Source organism: Notamacropus eugenii, chromosome 7 (assembly GCF_028372415.1).
Source record: "Notamacropus eugenii isolate mMacEug1 chromosome 7, mMacEug1.pri_v2, whole genome shotgun sequence".
Lineage (NCBI taxonomy): Eukaryota > Metazoa > Chordata > Mammalia > Diprotodontia > Macropodidae > Notamacropus > Notamacropus eugenii.
In genome coordinates this window covers 49684261-49705935 of record NC_092878.1, presented here as the reverse complement: position 1 = coordinate 49705935, position 21675 = coordinate 49684261, and the positions used below count along the sequence as shown (strand labels likewise).

Sequence of the window (21675 nt, the reverse complement as noted above, 5' to 3'; positions counted from 1 at the left end):
GTATCCTGTCAGGTCCCTTCTAAGTCTTGATTCTGTGGTTTCTAAACATTAAAGGAACCAGAAGATATAAATACATATATACATACATACATATGAAATAAATTTAACCAGTAGAGAAAGGGATATTGTGAGATCATAAAATTTTAGAGATACAATGGACCTTAGAGATCATCTATTAATCCCCCCATTTTACAAATAAGGTCCTTCCTCAGTGCGTAGAGTTCTATCTAAAGTTGACAAAGCTGGAAGAGGCCAGCTCATGATGATACTCCCAAGTATAATGGTGTCAATGTGGTGAGGGCATCATGATAAGATGAAGACCAGCATAACCAGGAAGGGTGGATGCAAGAGCATCATGAACATTAGAGAAGGAAATTTCTGATGTTCCCTTCAGGTCAGAAGTCAAGGTAGACAAACAGTAAGAAAACTTTTGTTTGAGTGAAATATAGCATATATAATGTATTCATACATATAAACACACACAAGTGTATATGTATGTGTGTACATACACACACACACACACACACACAGAGGCAGGCAGGCAGGTGGCTAAAAGGGCCTAGAGCCATGAAGTCAAGAAGATTTAAATCAAATTCAGTCTCAGACATTAATTTATCTGTGTAATTTTGGGCAACATCTGTTTGCCTCAGTTTCCTCAACTATCATATAGGAATAATAATACCACCAACTTCCCAGGATTGTTTTGACAATCAAATGAGATAATATTTGTAAAGTGCCTTAACACAGTGCTTGATTGGCACACAGTAGGTGCTATATGAATTCTAGCATATATATGTATATATAATGTATATATATATGTGTGTGTGTATGTTCACATGTATGTGAAAAACAGGTAATGAATATAACCATTTATTCTTAAAAAGAAGGCTCAGGGTCAGAGAATAGAGAGAAGAGACCATTCCAATCAATGGTCTTCTACCAGGAAGTAGCTGGCACAGCTTCTTAGAGTTCTGGGGTCTGCAATTAGGAAGACCTGAGTTCAGATCTAGTCTGAGACGCTTACTACTAGCTGTGTCACTCTGGGCTAGTCACTTAATCCAGTTTGACTCATTTTCTTCATCTATTATCTGAGCTAGAGAAGGAAAAGACCAATCACTCCAGTATCTTTGCCAAGAAAACCCCAAATGGGGTCACCAAGTGTTGGATCTGACTGAAATGGCTGAACCACAAAAATTAGGAAGTTTAAAGGCTTCAGAATGCAAAATTCTTCTCCAAGCAAGGAACACTACTGCTAACAGCCCCTGCACTGTACCACCAACTTTTAATCTGTGAGAACAAAAAAGTAAAAGGAAGCAAATTCAAGGTCCATGTTAACTGTTAACAAGCCTATGAAACCATTTCTCCCTCATTAACCCAACCACTAGTGACTGCTTCTTTATTTGAACTCATAGTAACATTCATAGTTATCCTGTGCCTTTAGTATATTCTGGTTTGTTAATATCATATCACCTTTAATAAATGATAGGTACCATGAGGACAGAGACTCTGTCTTTTTCATCCTTTCACACTTTTATAGATCCATGAGCTCATTTACAAACACTTCATGGTTTCTCAGCATGGGCAATTCTTGTCCATGTCCTTGATCAGGATGACAACACTTGATTCAGTTTATCTATTTTGTTTTCTTTCACTTTAGTACTAGGTCACCATCTTGCCCCTTCCCCAAATCCTTTGATTATGTATTTGGTAACATTTTATAGATTATACCTACTTATACCCACCAGGCAGAACCTTTCTGCCATATGTGCCAAGAAAATTGAGTGTTTATAGGATGAGGAAGTTTTTGCTCTCATTTGGCATCTTCCTTACAGCAATAAGTCTTAGAGCAAAAGCTACAATTATATTATTTGATGTCTCTCATACTTATCATGTGCGCTGCAAGATGAGATGACCAAATGCCCCATGCAATAATGTGTCTTCTTACCTTTGGGCACAAAATGAAATTGACTTTTCCATCTGCTTTATTTGCTTCCCTGGTAACCTATGGGTCATCCATGCATGTAAGCAGGATTGTCAATATTGTTGTGACTTTCTTCTTTCAGGAGCATATCAAGTCATTGGCTATTGCATAAACATCTTGACTTTAAAGTTCCAACAATAATTAAGTCTAAACTTTTGAAATTCAAAAAAGACATGATTCTTATTACCCTCTACTCATCTACCATTGTACTACTATTATTAAGGAACAGAGAAAGGTCACACAAGACTGAGGGCCATTTCATATTTTTATCTATTTCAATGTTCCCCCATGTCCAATAAAATAGATACATAAGTAAATAAAAGGTATATAAACATCACTATCAACCCACTGACGATCTCTATGCTTAAATTAGTTTGTGCTAAGATGGTGGATATAGTCTAGCACTGGGATTGTATATAAAGCTTTTGCAACTTTCTAAATCTTTTCCTCTGCTAGCATAGCTTGCAAGAACCACTAGGTTCACCTCTTCCTCACAGTAGATGGAGCAGGACTTTTGTGAACAGGTCTTATTCAATACAGCAAGCATTTATTAAGGACCCACTATGTGCAGAATGCTATTTCAGTCATGAAAGAAAGACAAAGTTTAGATATATCACATCCATGACTCATGAAGCATATAGTCCAATGGACACAGATAATTATAGTACAAAATAAAAGATGAAAAGGACAAAGAAACTATTGTATAGTTCTGTGTGAAATATGAAATGGTAAGTGGAATTACGGACTGGAACAAGAAAGCAACATTTTATGTGAAGTAGGAAGTGGTAAATGGAATGACTGAGGAGATTAAGGGAGGCTTTATGGATGAGATTGCATCTGAAGGTGTGTTTGTCCTTCGTTGCTGAAGAAGACCATGCCATCAGAGAAATAATGATATGACTTGCACTTGACTTTGTTTTGAGTGAGGGAGGGCTGTGCAGGTCACCACCCTCACTTCTCCTCCAGAGCCATCTGAATCCAGTGACCAGATATTCATCAGGATGACTAGAGATGACTTAGGATGAGGCAATTGGAGTTAAGTGACTTGCCCAAGGTCACACAGCTAATGAGCATCAAGTGAGATTTGAACTCAGGTCCTCCTGACTCCTACACTGGTGCTCTATCCACTGCACCACCCAGCTGCCCCTTGCATTTGAATAGGGCTTTAAAGATGCACAAGAATTTAGCTATCAGTGGATGGAAGGCTGTTGAAGATATACAAAACCTCTTGAACAAAGTCAATGGGAAAGACGGTGATGGGAATGAAGTCATTTCCAGGGAAAGGTGAATAATTCATTTTGGCTAAAGCATAGAGTATCTAAAATCATCACATTTTAGAGTCAAAGAGGATTTGAAAGGCCAACTGATCCCAACTCATCTTTGAGTAAGAATATCCTCTAAAATATCCCTCACAAGTGGTCATTTAACCTTTCTTTGAAGAACTTCAGTGATGGAGAACTAACTGCTTTTCAAAGTAGTCCAGACCATTTTTGGTGGTTCTTCATTGTTAGAAAGTTTGTGGTTAAATAAACCAAGTCAAACTCAGTATTCTGGTTACTACCATCTATTTGCCTTTGATTCGCTTTCTGGAGCCAAGCAAAAGAAATCTAATGCCTCTTCTACATAGCTTTGGCATTTTAATATATCTATGATTCTTCAAGTCTTCCCTCTACGGAGTCAGACAGAGATCTTCCACACTTTAATTCTTCAGAGACTCAAGAATAAGAGTTCATACCTTTCTATAAATTCTCCATAAAGAGTTTACTTAACACATTGGAAGCTTTCCTCTCATTGGTTGGATATCTTGAGGGATACTAGGTAGTGTATAGCATATGCCATCCATCATCTGTTTCTCCTCTTACTACATGGCCAACTTTTTTCCTTTTATACATGTCTTTAGTCCTAATTGATACAAATCATGAAGCCCCTGAAGTGATTCCATATAGTGAAATTCACACTATTCGAAGTTATAATTATATTAGATATCATAATTGGTTGTACTCCATTGGAAACACACAGTGTAAAATTAAATAAAATTACTACTTTAGGGATCCATTATTTCCACTAATCATGGCCTACCTCTGATATCTTTTAAGCAAGTCTGAATGACCAGATTGTCACTAATATGATTAATACGCTTATTGATCCTACTTAAAACTTCTGTACATCTTTCCATTGCCTTTTGAGTTATTTGAAATGACAGCCCTTCTTTATAGCCTTGTCTTTAAAGATAACTCTGTGTCCCCAAAATTTATTTTCTCTAGGATGATCATTTCTTTCTTCTTCAACCAATCATCATTTAATTATTGACTCATAATGAGCTTCTAGTCCACTAAAGCTCTCAGATATTTTCCCTTCTCTCAAACTTCTGAGGTTGAATGTTTAAACCTTAGAGTAGGACATCACAATGGTCCTAGAAAAATATTTTGGAGCTTTGGAAAGCAGATAAAGGATATAGTGATTCCTGTAAGTGCTAGGCATTGTTCCTACAGCTACATCCATTGCTCCTGACTTTTGCAATATTTTTGGATCCCAATTCTGTTATGTAATGAAATAACTATCTCCACCAGCTCAGAGTAACCCAAAAACTGGATGAACTTTTATGCCTAATTACAAGTCCATGATAGCTGAATAGGGCCAAGGATAAAACCTTGGGACTTTCTACTTGCATTTCTTGTCAAGCTGACATTGATCTATTAATCACCATTCTTTGGTCTGTCAGGCAACCAGTCTGAAATTCACCTATCAATTAATAAACATTTATTAAGCACTTACTATGTACCAGCTACTGTTCTAGGCCCTGGGGATACAAACATAAAGAATGAAAAAGAATCCCTAATCAAAATGAGCTTTCATATGTGTGTGTGTGTATATATATATATATATATATATATAATATGTAATATACAATATATACATTTACTAAAAACAAATATGTACAATACACATGTAAATATATGCAGATACATGTGTGCATAAAGTAATTTTTCACACTTAAAAGCTTTTTGGAAGGTAATCAGAGTATCACAAACTTTCCTATTTAAATGCTCCTAAAGAAAAATGTTGTCGTTTAGTCATTTCAATAATGTCCAACTCTTTGTGACCCTATTTGGAGTTTTCTTAGCAAAGATACTGGAGGAGTTTGCCATTTCCTTCCCCAGCTCATTTTACAGATGAGTCAACTGAGGCAAACAGGGTTAAGTGACTTGCCTAGGGTCACCAAGGAAAATACTAAAATATAACAATTAAAACCTAGAAATAATACACATATAAATGCATTCAGAATAAATCTGAATATCCTTTCATCTTGTCAGCAAGAATAGTAAAAGACTCTCAAATACCTATCGTAATCCATGCATACCTTGTCAGTGGCTTTCTCCTAATTTACAGATCTAGTAACTCTAACAAAAAAAATGTTCTGTCTTCGGATTCTGATCTTAACTGGCCAGCTGTTGTTGTTTTTTTTCCCCTTACAAAGTATGGTGGTTAGAGTTAGGCCCAAGTAAATGAGGGTTCTTTACTTATTGAGAAAAAAAAAGAAATTGGGAGATACTTGGATTTAGGATTTTTTAATAAATATACACCATGGTTTTTAGAACAGTTTTCTCTTGATCATCTGATTTTTTTTTAAGGATTAAAATTGCCTGTCATCTGCTGATTTGTAAAGTATTCTGCATGATTTTCGTATATCCTGATTGAATTACTTTAATTTTTGTTTGCAGTTTTGCCAACTGTGTCATTAGAGAAATTATAATGGCTCCAGGGTTTAAGAGCAGCAACAATTGCTGGCACCCACAAGAATCACTTCCTCATTTATCTACTCTACAAAGCTCCAAAATACCAACTCCTATCATTCACCTTAATCAACATGAAGGTCGCAAGAAGCATCGTTATTCCTTTTATTTTGTACTACCATCTGAGATCACTCAGAGAATTCCCTATATCTTTTGGTGATTTTTTTTTTCATTTCAGTAAAGCCTGCTCAGGGTTTTGTGGGACCCCTTTTAAGGGTATTTTCACTGTGTTTGGTTCATTTTTTTTTATAAATGTATGCGAATAATTTTCTTTTTAGAGCAATTATGACATTTGATAATATCTGTTATTTCACAGTTAATTTGAAACACCATTAAGCTTTTTCACATAAATGTTTAACTGACATATTGACTTGATTAAATGCCTTAAACTGAAAGTCAAGTATCCAGAATATAGGATTAGGCAAAAGTAGTGTATATTAGTGTGTACCCTGCTGCTCCAATGGGGATTTCCTATTTATTATGAAACAGGAATGATATAACTCATTTCATCCATGATAAACTAAAAGTTAAATTTCTATGTTAGAGTTAAATGTAGAAAGAGCAACAAACTGAGGCAGAAGACACGAGTACTTGTTCTGATTCAACCATTTATTAACTAAGTGACTTGGGATAAGTTGCTTAACTTTTTTAAGACTGTTTTGTAACCTTTGAAAAATGAGGACATTAATACCTGGTCTGCCTAACTCAATTCACTGATGTGAGGACTAAATGAGAAAATAGATGTGAAGGTACTTTATTAACTGTAAAACACCAAACAAATGTAAGTTATTATAGTTTCAAGAGTTGAATGGCTATTATATTCAATTCCCAACTTAATAAAATGACTTCTTAGATCCCATGGCATTTGTTTAATGGATCATTTAAAAAAAAAAAGTACAGTGATGAGGGGCTAACTGGATAGTATATAACATCAGTGGGAAGTCTCAATCTATTTCTAGATTTCGGTCATTAACATTTTAGTATTTACCTTTCAGGGATACCTAAATAATAAATTTAGTAATACTATGATTAGTTGCCAAAATGATTTTTTTTTAAACTGTAATAAACCATGGTCCATTACCAAGAATTCCACTGAACAAGTTCTTTTGGTGTTATGAGTGGGAAAGAAAGGGGCTTTTTTGGAAGTTGATGGGCAGCAAGCAGTAGCAGCATACGAAATGTGAGTTGGGTGGATGTCAAGAGAAAACCTACCCAGCCAGTCTGAACTTGCCCTTGAAATAGTTTGGCTGTATGCCGAGGCCAGTTCCACTGCCTTCTTTGGCTGGTAATGGATCATTTCTCCTGAATTGAGCCTTTAGAGTAATGAGTTTGGTTATGGAATACAAGGAACATATGATTAAGTAATTAGTTTTCCTTTCTTTCTGAAGGGTCATCGTTAAAAAAGTAGTGCCTTTCATCCAATGGAATTTCAGCTCCACACACATACACACAGCTTTGCCAGAAAGTAACTTCATAAAAATCTCATGTGCTTTAGCCCATTTAGTTGACAAAGTATATTCAACCCCTTTTTAATTTTCTCTTTCTTTCCTATCCAAGACTGTTTGATTTGCATATACCAGTGCTTCTTCTTCTCCCTGCCCCCCCCCACTTTTTCATCTACTAATTCATGTCCCTGACTCATTCCCCGGTCTAAATTTTGTGTGTATGTGAAGGCAGTCCTACACTTACTATTCATTCCTCCCTACCTTAAAGGGAAAAAAAGACAAGTTCAAATCTGATTTTCCTGAAAAATTCTCTCGAAACAATAATATCTAATAGAAAGAAAGCATATGCTATTGAATGGGTATGTATACATACATAGATACATATATATGTATACACACACATATATATCTATATATATCTATATCTATCTATATAGATAGATAGATATACACATATGTATTTTTTTTTTAAATCAGATCTCTCTAACTTTAGACCCAGGTCTCCATCCATTGTTCCACCAACTGCCTCTAAGAGAAAAGAGAACTCAGGGATATGGGCGACACAATGGATAGAGTCCTAGGCTTGGAGTCAGGAAGACTCATCTTCTTGAGTTCAAATCTGGCCTCAGATACTTACTACTAGCTGTGTGAGCCAGGACAATTCACTTCACTTTGTTTGCCTCAGTTTCTTCATTTATAAAATGAGCTGGAGAAGGAGATAGCAAACCACTCCACTGTCTTTGCCTAAGAATACCCCAAATGGAATCACAAAGAGTCAAACACAACTGAACAGAAACTGAGTCTTTGATTCCATTAAGAGACTCTGATTTAGAAAACAGAGTTAATAATATATAATCTATGGATGAATTCTCTTCTCATCTCTGTGACCAGTACAGACAGGGGTGGCTATGAATACACAGTCCAAAGAAGAATGTTATAAGAAATGTAATAAATCCAGAAGGGAAGCATCGAAAGATCAATTCAGGAGTGGGGAACTTGTAGCCTTGAGGCCATATGTGGCCTTCTAGGTCCTTGGGTGCAGCCTTTTGACTGAGTCCAAGTTTTACAGAACAAATCCTTTTATTAAAGGGAATTGGTCTGTGAAATTTGGATTTAGTCAAAGGGCTGCACTTGAGGACCACATGTGGCCTCAAGGCCGCAGGTTCACCATTCCTGAATTCTATATGAGCAAATGCAGAGAGAAGTAAGCACAGTCAAGCAAATAACATACGTAATGACTACAACAGTGTGCATTTTAAAAAAAACATGAAAAATGTCAAATTTTCAAAATGACAAAGAAAAAGCCAAAGGGAAGAGCTGTGAGAAGACAGCATTACCCCATCACTTCACAGAGGTGGAAGGTCTGTGTTATTCGTTGTACATATTTTCAGACTATTTTAATGTATTCATCAGTTATGCTGATTTTTTTCTCTTTTCTTTAATTTTTTTTGTTTTAAGAATACTATTTGTTAAGCAAGATGGCTCTAATGGTGGGGTAGGTGAGAAGGCACACTGGGGGAAATTAAAGTGATGTTAAAAAAAAGACCAATAAAATTTTTGCTAGTGCCATCCACATCCAGAGAAAGAACTATGGAATTGGAACACAGAATGAAGCAGAATATTTTCTCTTCTGTTATGTTCGGTTTTGTTTGGTTTTTTTCTCATGGTTTCTCCCATTCATTTTAATTCTTCTATGCAACATGACTAATGTGAAAATATGTTTAATGAGAATATATGTGTAGTACCCATATAAGATTGCATCCCATCTCGGGGAGAGGGAAGAGAGGGAGACGGGAGAAAAATCTAAGTCTTATGGAATTGATTGTAGAAAACTGAAAACAAATAAATTAATAAAAAATGTCCATCAATTTTAGGCATCTCACAATCCAAAATAATTCCTCTGCAGGGTTTATCTAAACATTTAAAATGTTCTTACCTGAGCTGTTTGGCACCTTCTGTTGGTGCAGGGTGCCCCTTTTTGCTATGTTAGGAGGTAAAAATATTCATCCTTCTCATCTCTAATCAGGATTCTGCCTGGTGATAAGTGTCTCAGTCCATTCTTCCAAAGTACCACTTTCCTTGCGTATAGTCTCTGCTATATACTGCCTTTGATGAACAACATCCTAGGCACTAAAATGTTAATTACTCAGAAAGATTAAAACTTCTGACAATGTTTATGTAAAACAAGCATTATTGTTTTTCTATAGTCCTAGGGTTTCAGGAGGCAAATCTAGCAACTCCTTGAAAGAATTATCATAGCCAGATGCATCTAGCCAATGTATAATCATCTATGTCTAGACTTTTATCTAACACTACAGCAGAGATTGGGATTCAAGGGCAAGAGAAAAACCCAGAAAGTTTTATTGATTTCAACAAATCTGCAGAATACCAATCTAGGATATAAAACAGAAAATACTAACTGGAGTTATCAAAACTATTTCCAATCACAAGGCCTTCAACAGTCAAACCTATTCATTCTCTCAGCAAAGTAGCTGTTGTCAGTGTGGAGACCTTCAGTTTATCACAAAGAAGCAAGAAAACTGAACTCTCTCTTTTTTCTTCTGAATACTGTGGAATGAGAGCTGAGGCTCAGCTGAGCTGATTACTTATGGAACAATTAAGAATGCAGACAGGAAAAAAAAGGAGAAATAAAGAAAGGCCATCTTTTTTGGGGGAAAAATATAGCATTCAACATGTTTTAGGTTGAAATAATCAAATATTAGTGTTATTCTAATGACTTGAAAGAGTCTGAGGCATTCCCAAAGGCCTTGATCACTCCCAAGAAACAGGTTGCTATTGTTGTCTTTGGTTTTTGAGACTTGGCCGCCCTAACTCTCCCACTGGCCATGGACTTGACTCTTCTTCTGAATGGCTGAGAAGCTTTGATAGACTCTCTTTCCTACCAGGCTGCATAGGGAGGTACTCCTCCCTCTCTAGGAAGCCTGGGCTCTCTCCATATTAGTTCTGGACTTTATGCACTGCACAGACTTTCAGAGCCTTCTGCCACTGAGAGCTCTCAAACCTAATGGATCCAGCAGCCTCAGCTTCCCCAGTAGCACAGACACACATTCCCTACCCTGACCTCAGGGAATAGTATATGCAATCACAGTCTCACTTTTTCCTATTCTCTGATTTTTAACTTTGCTCCTTCTAAGTTGGTTCTCCTACTTAAACAAATGATTTTAATATATCAGGCATCCTATAAATTGCAATGAAACGAATATCTGCTCCTTGCTCAATCTGTAGTATACAATTATAGTGCTAGTAAGGTTTTTTTTTTATCATTGATAAAAGTTCAATAGTATACATCATACATAGATTATGATGATCATGATGACAACAGGATTCCATTTTTAAACTGTGAATAGATACTGCTATGACGACTACTATTCATTACTATTTATCTAATTCTGGCTTACACATACTAATTCATTTGAATGTCACAGAATCCCTATAATGTAGACTTTACCAATCTCAGTCTCATTTTCTCCATTCATAAAACGAGCAAAATAGCACCCACCACTCAGCATTCCTGAGAATATTCATGAGAATAAATAATTTGTGAGAATCAAATAAGAAATTATGAGTTACTATGTTACTGTTACATAATGTATATATACACATAACACGTTATCTATCAAGTATTTTTCAAACCTTATAATGGTATATAAGTGCTAATTGTTACTGCTAGTACTACTGTTACTACTGGTGATAACATTATCTCCACATCAGATATAATAAAACCTAGGCTTCGAAACATGAAATCACATGTCCATGGTTATGCAGCAAGCATCCAAACTGGGATTAGAATTTAGGTCTTCCTGACTACAATTCCAGTATTCTGTGCCATATGTAGACTTAGAACTAGTTATGCATGTAAGTATGCCTATACAAAAAAAGTGTAGCATCGTATAATAGCAGACTAAAAGATACTTCCTATTAACGCTTTCTGTAGCTGCCTGTCTTACATATTCCTTAAAGTATAACAGAGGTTCATAAAGTCCATAGTTATATTTCTAAAAGCAAGATTCAATTTTTGAAGAAACAAACCATTTCCTACTTTTGAAAATGTGCAATCTGCCCTGTCAAGGCAGTTCCATCTAATATACTTGATTATGTTTTCATTCAGTAGCAAAGAATGGAAGTTTATGGCCAAAGTAGTACAGAAATCAATCAATCAACAAGCATTTATTAAGTACCTATGTGATAGACACTTTGGATACAGTTAACAGGTATATGCTCAGCGTGAGGGGGTTGGAAGTGTTCTTTTACCTATTAGCAGTTGGGTAGCTAATGTCAGCTGACCTGTCCAAGAGTGGACTATGTGTGATTGAGCCCAGTAAGAGTTGCGAAATGCTTAGAAAATGGAAAAATGTTTGCTTAGTCATTGAAGGTAAACCTTTCTTCTTCCTCTTTAAAGCCCCTAAAATTTTAAAAGAAACCTTAAACACCTCTGTTTATATTGTCCCGTTATGGAAAGAGTTCTGGATTTGGAATCAGAAGACTCAGGTCAAATGCCAACTTTATAACTTACTACCTATGCGCTTTTGGGCAAGGCAAATCAGAACCTCCCCCGGCCCTCAGTTTTCTTACCTGCAAGATGAGGAGTTTGGAATGCTGCCCAACTCATGACAGAGAGATGATGGATTAATATGAAGAATAAGAACCACATTTTCATATATTACCAATCTAGGAATTTACTTTGCTTGACTACAATTATATTATACAATGCTCCTTTCTTCTTCAGTGAGTAGGGGAAGGAGGAAAAATGCTTAATAATTCTTTTAATTATCATTTTTTAATGAAGGGATTCAACTAGATGACCTCTGAAGTTCTATGATTATTTGATTCCATATCTCCATCTCTTCAGATCCTTCTCTTCCTACAGAAAATGGGCAACTCAGGTCCACCTGCCTCCTTGTAGCTTTTCAAGCTTCTTCACCCTACATGCAAAGTAGTATTTCTCATCCTGGATCTCTTGTAATACTTTGTACCTTTCCTATGCATTTACTGAGGCTCTAACTCTTATTAGAGATGTGTACCTGTAAGTCTTCCTTACTAGATGATAGGCTCTCTGAGAGCAAAAACATTCTATCTCATTTATCTCTCCATCTCCTACAGGACACAGAATCATGTACATCATAGGCACCTTAACAAATGTTTGTTCAACTGAATTGGCCAGAGGCTTTTCTAAGATGCTGATGTCAGCAAATCAGATAAAAATCAAATTGGTTGGGCCTGTGTTTGCAAACTGGTTTAGGCAGCATAAATATACAGATTAGAACCGCTACTATTTTTGATTTCCCTCTGTGTAAACAATGGAAATAAAATGAGGGGAAAATGCCTTGCCTAAATAGCATGATGGCTTGCTTTTCCCCTGGACGCAATTCTGGCATCACCACTGTGATGTTTACTTTTCTTTAATGTTGGAAATGGCTTCTGTTTTGTTTCCTACTTTTCCAAAAAGTCAGCCTGTACCATGTGAAACCTTTCGTCAGCATTATTGTCTATCAATAAAACTTTGCACCCTTGTCATTTCATTTTTTTCAGAATCTTTTTAGCAAAAATTATGTAGTCTTTTTAGTTTTTCTGTCAAGGATTGCATTTCAAAATTCTAAATCTTTTCTGTTTGTTTTTTAACTTAAGCAATTCTCAATCAATACCCATTCCCCACCCCTGCAACAGGCGGGTCTGTTCTATACTTACATGCATATGTATAGAAACTATATACACATGCAGACACTGTTCTGTATTCAGTATTAGAAACATAGAGGGTATCTTTGAATTCAGGGATAAATTTAAGTGCACCGTGATGCATAGATAGAGGGTGTAATATGTTATGTACTTGATAAATATTTCATTCTTACCATAAAGAAAGCTTTTTATCAACTTTGATTGTTTTTTTTATTACCTTAAAGTATTGCAGTTGTTTCTCAGTATTCATTGTTCCTTCTTTTTCTTGTCTCAGGCAGGAATTGAAGATGAAAAGCTCTGTATCTCTCAGCCACCCCTTCAGCTCTTTGATCCTGACCTCCAGCTGCCTTACCAGGCTGCCGCTTTCAGGAGAGAGCAGGTCACGTGGACCTAACCCACTGTGCCCTACCATTGTGTCCTGGATCTTCTCTCCTAGGGTTTTCTAATGCATCAGATAAAGAAACCATAGATTAGCTTTATGTACCAGAATACATCACAGGTTAGTTAGCAACAAGAGCCACCTGTAAGACATCCGAATGAATTTTTCCAGGTTTCTGTTGACATTCAGTCAATTTCAGTTTTGTTACACCATTTGACACTTTCATTCTAAGATGGTGGGTGTTGTCTTGGCTACATGGGTGGATTAAGAGGACTGTATTCACTTGTATTTTCTTTCTACATGAGGGGAAACTTGGCCCAAAAGTCCACCTCCCGGACACTGATAAGAATTCATTAAGATTCTCAGGACAGAGTTTACAGACAGAGTACCTCTGCATAAAATTTTCAGGAGCTAGAAGTCTAAGTTTAGTCGATATACTAAAGAGGCCAAGGATAGATTGTGCATGGAGAATTAAATTCCTTTTCTGTATAGTGAAAAGCAATCCCCTAAAGCTCACAGCTAAGGTGAGCTCGAAGTGGGCTGGGCCTCCTCAAAGCTATTCTAGATTTTACCTGACTTGTAAATTGCCAGCTCCACTGTTCTTTCTACACAAACCCTCATCTGACATGTTAGATTCTACTGGTTGTAAAAAAATAATAATGCCCAATCCACTATACTAGTAGTTTGTTGAGCTTAAGTACGCTGTTAGAAAGGTGTTGTTTTTGAAAGGAGATGGGATGCTTTTCTGTTGAAAACACACAGTTTGGGAAATCAATAGGATTTGATTTATAATGATAAATTAAACCTGCAAAAATAAGCTTTAAAACACAAATAAAATTAAATCAACAGACATTCATCTGCTGTGTAGTGTTCTGTAAATAGCATCTTTAGGAGATCATAACAGCAACATTGGCTTTCCTGGCAACACCCTTCCATTTTCATGGTGCAAATATTGATAATTTGAAGACCCTCAGTGGAATCCAGATTTAGCTATTGTTTTTATGCTGTAACAAAAGTGGCAGCAGGAGGTGAAATCAATGCCCTTGGAGGGTAGGGTCACAAAAAAGAATTTATTGCCACTTTTTTGTTCTGGAACAGTTTGCAATCATAAATTCTTCATAAACAGAATACTTCAGAGAATGGTCCGTCTTCATAAATATACGACAGAGGACATCAATTTCATTTAATTCACAATTTGTGTCAGCACAGCAGATGCCAATGCCTGCCTTGATAGGGTTGTTTAATATGCAATTGAGACAGAGTAATATGCGGCACAGGGGACAAAATTTCACAGATTAAACTGTACGCACCACTGACATTTCATTCTAATGTATTTCCATTCCACACTGTTCACCTTAGATGAAAGTAATATTAAAAACCATATCCCTCTATTTTACTATTGTTAGAAGTTAAAATCCTTGTCTTTAATTTTTTTCATGCCAATTAAAATGTAATCATGCCAATTAAAACAGTATGCCTACTGTTGTTAGTTTCTGCATAGGTTTTTTTTTATTAAATTCCCCCCTCTGAAATTCCCTCCATCAAACACTACTTATTATACGTGAGAAACTAACCACTTCTTTTAAAAATCTATCATAAAAATGCTTAAGGGATAGCTAAATATTCTATTTTATTTTAAGGATCAAGTTGTGAATTTAAAAAATTTGTTAAGAAAGATGTACTTAACATTTGCATTTATATTATGACTGCTTTTAAAAGATTATTTGTTGGAGGTTCACCCAATAGGTATCACACTGTATTATAGTCTAATAAATGAAATGAGCGCATTATTATGCTCCTAATCAAACTAATAAAACATATACAGTCACTTTTCTTGTCTGATTTTTAATGAACTACCATTTTTTAAAATTCCACCATAGATTTGCCTTTATTAGATTCCAGAATGTGCAAAATTTAGTGGAATGTGATCTAACCTACAATATTACTGAGTGAAGAGTATTGTCAATTACTTCTGAAAAGTATTGAACCAATGGGTAACAGGAAAAACTTTTAACATTTCAAGTCACCTTGCATATTTGCAGATTCAATTGAATTTGGATGAGCAAACAAAGATGTGAAATTGCCATTATATTAGTACACAGGCTAAACATGGCATAAACCAAAGCCTGTGATTCCACCGCTACATGGACAGCTTTTATTTCCTACAATTTAAGAACTTTTTTTTAAGGGAAAAGGGAAGCAAGCAGAGTTATGCTCCCTAACTGAATATCATCTATATGAAATAGCTGTAATTAATTATTTAAGTAATTTACAAATTTATCTTACCATTGATTTGAAGTGAAGGCTATTTAGAAATAAATAAAAAAGATAGTTTAACCTTTTTCTCAGCTGTTTTCCAACAACAGGACAATATCGTCTCCTACACAGTGCTGTCCCTGATCTCTGGATAATAATCACTATTCCTTTTTTTCCTCTCCAGAATCTTGTATCCCAGTCTTGGCTGAGACCCAGCACATCATTGCATGAAATGAATCACATGAAACTTTTGGGGGAGCTTTTTGTTAAAAGTAAGCTGTAAACTAGGACTCAAAAGTGAGGTTGCTTTAATTCGGTAATTCAGATTTTCCAATTTGGACCCAATTTCCCTCTTTGTTTTGGAGCCCTGGGTATAACTCGAAATCTGTAGTGACAACCCCACTTTTCATCTTAAGGGTACAGTAAATAGTTAAACGGTAGATGTCTCTAACATGTACCTTCAGAATAAATTCTATTAACATTCACTCAAGCATGACAGTCAGTGTATATCAGATATACTGTATTATAGTTGACTTGGTGCATACCCATAATACATGGCATATTTTACTTACTTTTTATGTATTAAAGAACTAAAATTATTAAAGTCAGAGAGGAGACAGGCTTAGAATAAAAAAAATCAACAAGAGAGGAAAAGCAGGGTTCCCCCCTCCCATAATAGCATGAGTAGCTTATTTGAAATGTAGGTAGTGAATTGAAAGGGAGAGATATTTGTGCCTCAAATTAGAAATCAGACAGATAGAGTACTTCACTACACAAAAAAATGTACACATAACCTACAAACAGTAATAAAAATGCAAATACCCCAAGCAGTTCCCATTTTTCATTAATTGAATCCACTTTTTCAAGGAGATCGTTTGGTAGTAAAGCACCACCTTTCTTCAAATCTTCAACCTTTCTAAGAAGCGCCATCTTTTTCGGGTGCCTGATTGACATTTCTACACTGTATCGCTAGAACAAAAAAGAGAGAGAGAGAGAGAGAGCATTAGAGAGAGGTATTTTCTTATCAAAATCTCACTAAAAGAATTACGTTGCCCATTCTTGTAAGGAGGCGATTGTTTTGTGTTTTTTATCCCTAAAATATTGTTGGTTCTTTTTCTTCCCAGTGTAAATTTTAATATATGCCAGGTAAAGATATCTTCAACTGGATAAATGCTGTTGAAAATTGTTACAATTGAAAACAGACTTTATGTATATTTTAAGTGTAATATACATATAGAAAGATTCATAGGTCTAGGACTGGAAGTGTTAATAGAGCAATTTTTCCCAAGATTACCCAGAGAGTAAGTAAAAGAGTAGAATTCAAACCTAGGTCCTTTGACTCCAAAGCCAAGTGTTCTTTACAGTGTCAGAGCAAAGAGAGTGTGTGCAGTTTTGGAGACTAGAAGGCCTAGGGTCAAACCGTGCATCATATGGTAAGTTTGCCCACAAGTAGTCTTCTAGGTCATTTAACTTTGCAGTGTTGGTTATTGATTTGTTTAGAGGGTGGGAGTTTCCAAAGTGGGAGTTCCCCACACTGACTAAATCATAGGTTTAGATTGTTTTAAAATAACATATATGCTTATAAATGTATATGCATATACACCAATAGACATGATATCCATTTATATATTCATGTGTAGAAATACAGTCATAATATCAATAAGCTTTTAAGTATCTATTATGTGTAAGAGATATATTCCCTAAGAGATAAATCCCTAAGACTCTGCTTTTAGTAGGATCAGTTTTCTGTCATAGGCCATAATAGTAAGTGCAAATTTAACTTATAATTAATAATCCCAGGCTGTAAAACTGTGAGTTTATTAAGAACAAGACTTGTAATAAAAATGTGGTAATTAAACTTCTAGGTCCAAATATTTTCCTCATATCCCCAGCCCTAGGAAACACCAAATTCACTATTGTCCAAACAAAATTTTCCATGTAGGTTATATGTTTTAATATCCTCTCTACCTGACTTTCAGTATAACGACTTGCCTTCATTTTCTTATAAGCTAGGGTGGGAAAGAGGAAGCAGAGTGGAAAAGAGTAGTTTTGGGGTGGTTACCATGGTTCTCCCTCACCTCAAATTGCTGTGAAATGTCTCAAAACATCACAGTTGTCTACAGCACCCACTTTACCCCCAAAATGTACATTGCACAATTGACACACTGCCAAGTGAGCCTCTTTACAAAGATATTTTGCCAGAGGTAATGTAAGTGCTATATAATATGACAGTTACTTTGGTGTCTCCTCAACACAACTCAAATAACTTAGCTAGAAAGTCCTATAGAATGCATAGCTACAATGATTATTCCTAATTCATCCACCCCCTCCTCCCCAGCTTCATATAAAAACAGCTCTAAGCATAAAAAAGTATCTAGATTGGAGGGGGGGGGGGGGTTGTCAGAAAAAGAACCATTCACATATTTGGTACCTATCCAAAATAAAAACACACACCCTAAACTTCATTCATTCTTGGTAGAGTAACCAGTCCCAGGTGACTGGTATTCCTTATCTTTAAGTGAACTAAGGCAGAAACCATTAAGGGACCCAAGTGGAAATGCTATGAACTGGAAAAAACAGTGGAACATTAAACCAAAAGGGGAGGAAGGGATCCAAGAAACACAAAAACTTGGGTGCATTAATTCCAGAACATGACAGGATTAAAAAAAAAATACGAATGGAAAGACCTTCAGAGAAAATAAGAAAGGTGTGAATTTCCTGCTGCAGTTAATCGAACTCTAACATTTGCATGCATATGTTTGCATACTCTTAGTTTCATATTTTAATCTTTCATTTACACTAAACATGCGTATCATTTGTATTATGTAAACTTCACCAAATGTTAGTCATTTGTAGATCATAGAACAAAATGTTTTAAGTGAGATTTATAGCATTTTGTGTTCCTTATGAATGTTTATCAGGGTGTCAGAGTACCCCAAATTACATGAATATGCATAGTAAAAAAAAAATCAAGGATTGGCTTAGGCTCTTCGTGTACTTGGGTTGGATTCACAGAAAATCTAGTTCACGACTTCTAAAAGCATATGATTGCAACAACTGCTTGACTCCAGCACTAACTAAATTGTCCACCCATTTGTATCGGCTATAAATGCTCAACAAGGATTGTATGAAGCCCCAGCTAGCTTCTCCATTCAGCTGAGTGCTGATTGGAGGAGGTGACAATCTGCTTTATGTAATCAGATTTCTATCTAAAGATGATGTCGACTGAAGAGATTTACATAATTAATTCGGTAAGGCTACATAACATGGGGGTTGGTAGTATGGAGGGTCTATGTTAGTCAGGCACAGAAGTTCTGTTTAGATTACTCCTTCCCTGATGCCAAGTGAATTAACAGACAGAGGGTGTCCTCTAGCTGTGTAAAAATGGAGCAGACTGGACCAGTAGTAACCACATTTACCTGTGAATAAGTAATTTTATCTCTTTCCCTCCTAACAGTCCCCTTCCCAAAATCCTAATGCCTATTTTTTAATATTAAGAATTCAGTAAAGAGAAAAAAAATGGTGTCACCCATAATAATGATAATTTCATTACAATTTTTTAAAGTGTTTAACTTGAGACATACTAAAATATTTTTATTCATGTAGCACAGCACAAGTAGCCCCTATTACAACCAATGTTAAAGGTGATTATATGTGAAAAAATAAACTTGCTTTGATGTACCCTGTCTCTGTGATAGTGTAAGTTACAGTATAAGTAGCTTGGTGAAAGATGTTGATTGAGAGACAATGCCTTCTAACTATAAAAAGTGAAGGATCCAGTTAATTGTTAGATGTATTGGTATGGGAATGAAGACCACTAGTCCGTCACTTATAAATTGAAGATGAAATATTTGTTTTAATTTTGAAGAGCTCTGAACCTCAAGATCAAGTTATGATTTATGTTCTGGGGCTCTAGATGCCAATGCTTTTGGGTGGATTGTTGGGTTTTATTTTTATGTGGGTATGTATGGTGTGGTAAGGGTAGGGTGTGGGTTGTTGCTGCTACTGTTGTGACATTTGCATCTCTCTCCAAAATTTCTAGAAAAGTATTTGCACAAGAAAATTAGCTCATCAAGATATATCAGTCTGAACCATCCTATCTCTGGTAGGACTATTTTATTTGGTGGAGAGAAGATAATTTAATCTTCATATTCACTCTCTCCATGGCAGTAAGTGAGCAAAGGCTGCCCCCATTGTGTCCTGTAGTGTAGGGATATTATGATATAGATGACTATTCAATAGCCAAAAATGAGATTAGCAAAGTTAAAATCAGATGACTGGTCCCAACAACTGCAGTAAATATGTTTAATTTTGTCATAGCACCTGTTATACAGCCTTTTCTGTTCAATCAAATACAGGAAAAAAAAAACCAAACTGAAAGAAGAGGATTTACGTTACTTAATGGGTTTGCCTGCACAAGTTTCCTTTTTTTACTCATGAATCTACCTCAAAGAACTGGGAAAGATCTGAATTAAAGTGAAATGATATGCTTCCTCCTATCTCCCGTCCTGTGTCACAAGAAAATAAAACAATAAAAGCTCAAAAGGGAAACAAAAACTCAGACCAACTAATTGCAAAAAATGTGAAGTGAAGAACTTTGGCCAATTCTCAGTCACTCAGTGGCTCTGCTTTGCAAGCATAAGGGCTATCGGGGAATTCCAAAACAAAGAAAGCAAAATCAGGATTTTCTGAAAGAAATATTTTCAGAAATGCAAGACTTGATTGAGATAACTTTTTTTGACACTTATGCTAAAGGCTGCTTTTTTTCTAACACCTTTTTTTCTTTCTTTCCTTTTTTTTTTTTTTTCTTTTTTTGTGAAAAATCACACCCGAAAATTCTGCCCAAATGGAGACTGGAACAATGCCTTGAAACAGTGTTAATTGTCACCATGGAAACCAGAAGAATAAGCCATTTTGAAACTGGTATAGAAGGCACACATTGAGCAACTCAAGCATTTTTCTGCCTCCCTCAATGTTAAAGAACAAGATGCCTAGTCACTGAGAGGTCAGAGAAAGAAATCTTCATGAAAGGTTTGTACATGCTCACTATCTAGTAATTAAAAAAAAAATAACACACACAACAACTGTATACAGTTAATGTCATAAGATTCTATGTCCAGAATAATCTTTCTGAAATAGAAAGATCATCAAAAGATAGTCAGGATTGGGGTATGGATTCTACCCTCCAGCAAAACTTCAGGGCCATATTATGTGAACCTTGCCCCCAAAGCTCCCTGGGAATTCTGCCGTTGTAATAAAACTTCAGAAGAGGAAAGAGAAAAGGCTGCATGATGGAATTCAAAAATAATGCTCTAAAAGCACACAGAGAGATTAAGACATCCATTGTAAGACTTTTGTATGGTGCTTCTGTTGGTTATGCTGAAAAGAGACTAGACATTGCTGAACACAGAGCGAAGCTATGGCTACAAGAGACAGAAGGATTGAGAGTTTTCTTGATTATTAGAACAGGGTTACGCTAGTCTGTGTTGTCCAGGCTGGAGGATTCTTATTCTGACTCCTCTGTTTATAGCCAAAAGAGCTTGTAACTTTACATTGTGACTAATTAAAATAAGCTATATATCCAGCATTCAGGGAAAATGATCCAAGTATAAGTTTAAATATAAGATCAAGTTAAAGAAAAAGAGAGAGAAGAGGTCCTTAATAGTATAAGTTCTACACACAGCTAATCATGTCTATGTCATTCAGTTCTCCAAGATATAGACACTAACTACATATAAGCTTGGCATGTGTGCAAGAATATATACGCTATATAGTTTTTTTTTGAAAATCCATTTCCACTTTATCCATTAATAACTATGTTGTAAAAAAAAAACACCCTAGTATTGGGTGATTCAGGAAATATATATACAGACAAAGATATTCAGACAGAAATACGGATATTTGTCTGGCTATCAACTATCTGTACACTCTTACATTGTGCTTTCTGGCTAGTGTCTGCACTGTTCATACCAAGCTTCATGGTGGCCCCTTAGGAAACCCATGCCTAATGCCATTCAGTGACGAACAAAGAGTCTTTTTATACAAAAGTCCAGGGTCCAAAGCTCAGCTGTATACAAGCAGAGTGCAGGAATCTGCTAGAGGCCAGTCTACCCTTCACAACAGTTC

At 35.9% G+C, this 21675-nt stretch overlaps 1 protein-coding gene across 4 annotated transcripts in view; it reads right to left on the bottom strand.

Annotated features, from left to right (window-relative positions):
- Nucleotides 1–21675, bottom strand: part of AKAP6 (A-kinase anchoring protein 6) — a 673781-nt gene that overhangs the window by 94004 nt on the left and 558102 nt on the right. For all 4 annotated transcript variants that reach the window (XM_072623292.1, XM_072623290.1, XM_072623293.1 and 1 more), the window contains 2 exons: nucleotides 16372–16518; nucleotides 13132–13356 (listed from right to left, as the gene is read on the bottom strand). In XM_072623292.1, the coding sequence (XP_072479393.1) occupies nucleotides 13132–13356; nucleotides 16372–16518 (372 nt within the window). The remainder of the gene's footprint in view (nucleotides 1–13131; nucleotides 13357–16371; nucleotides 16519–21675) is intronic.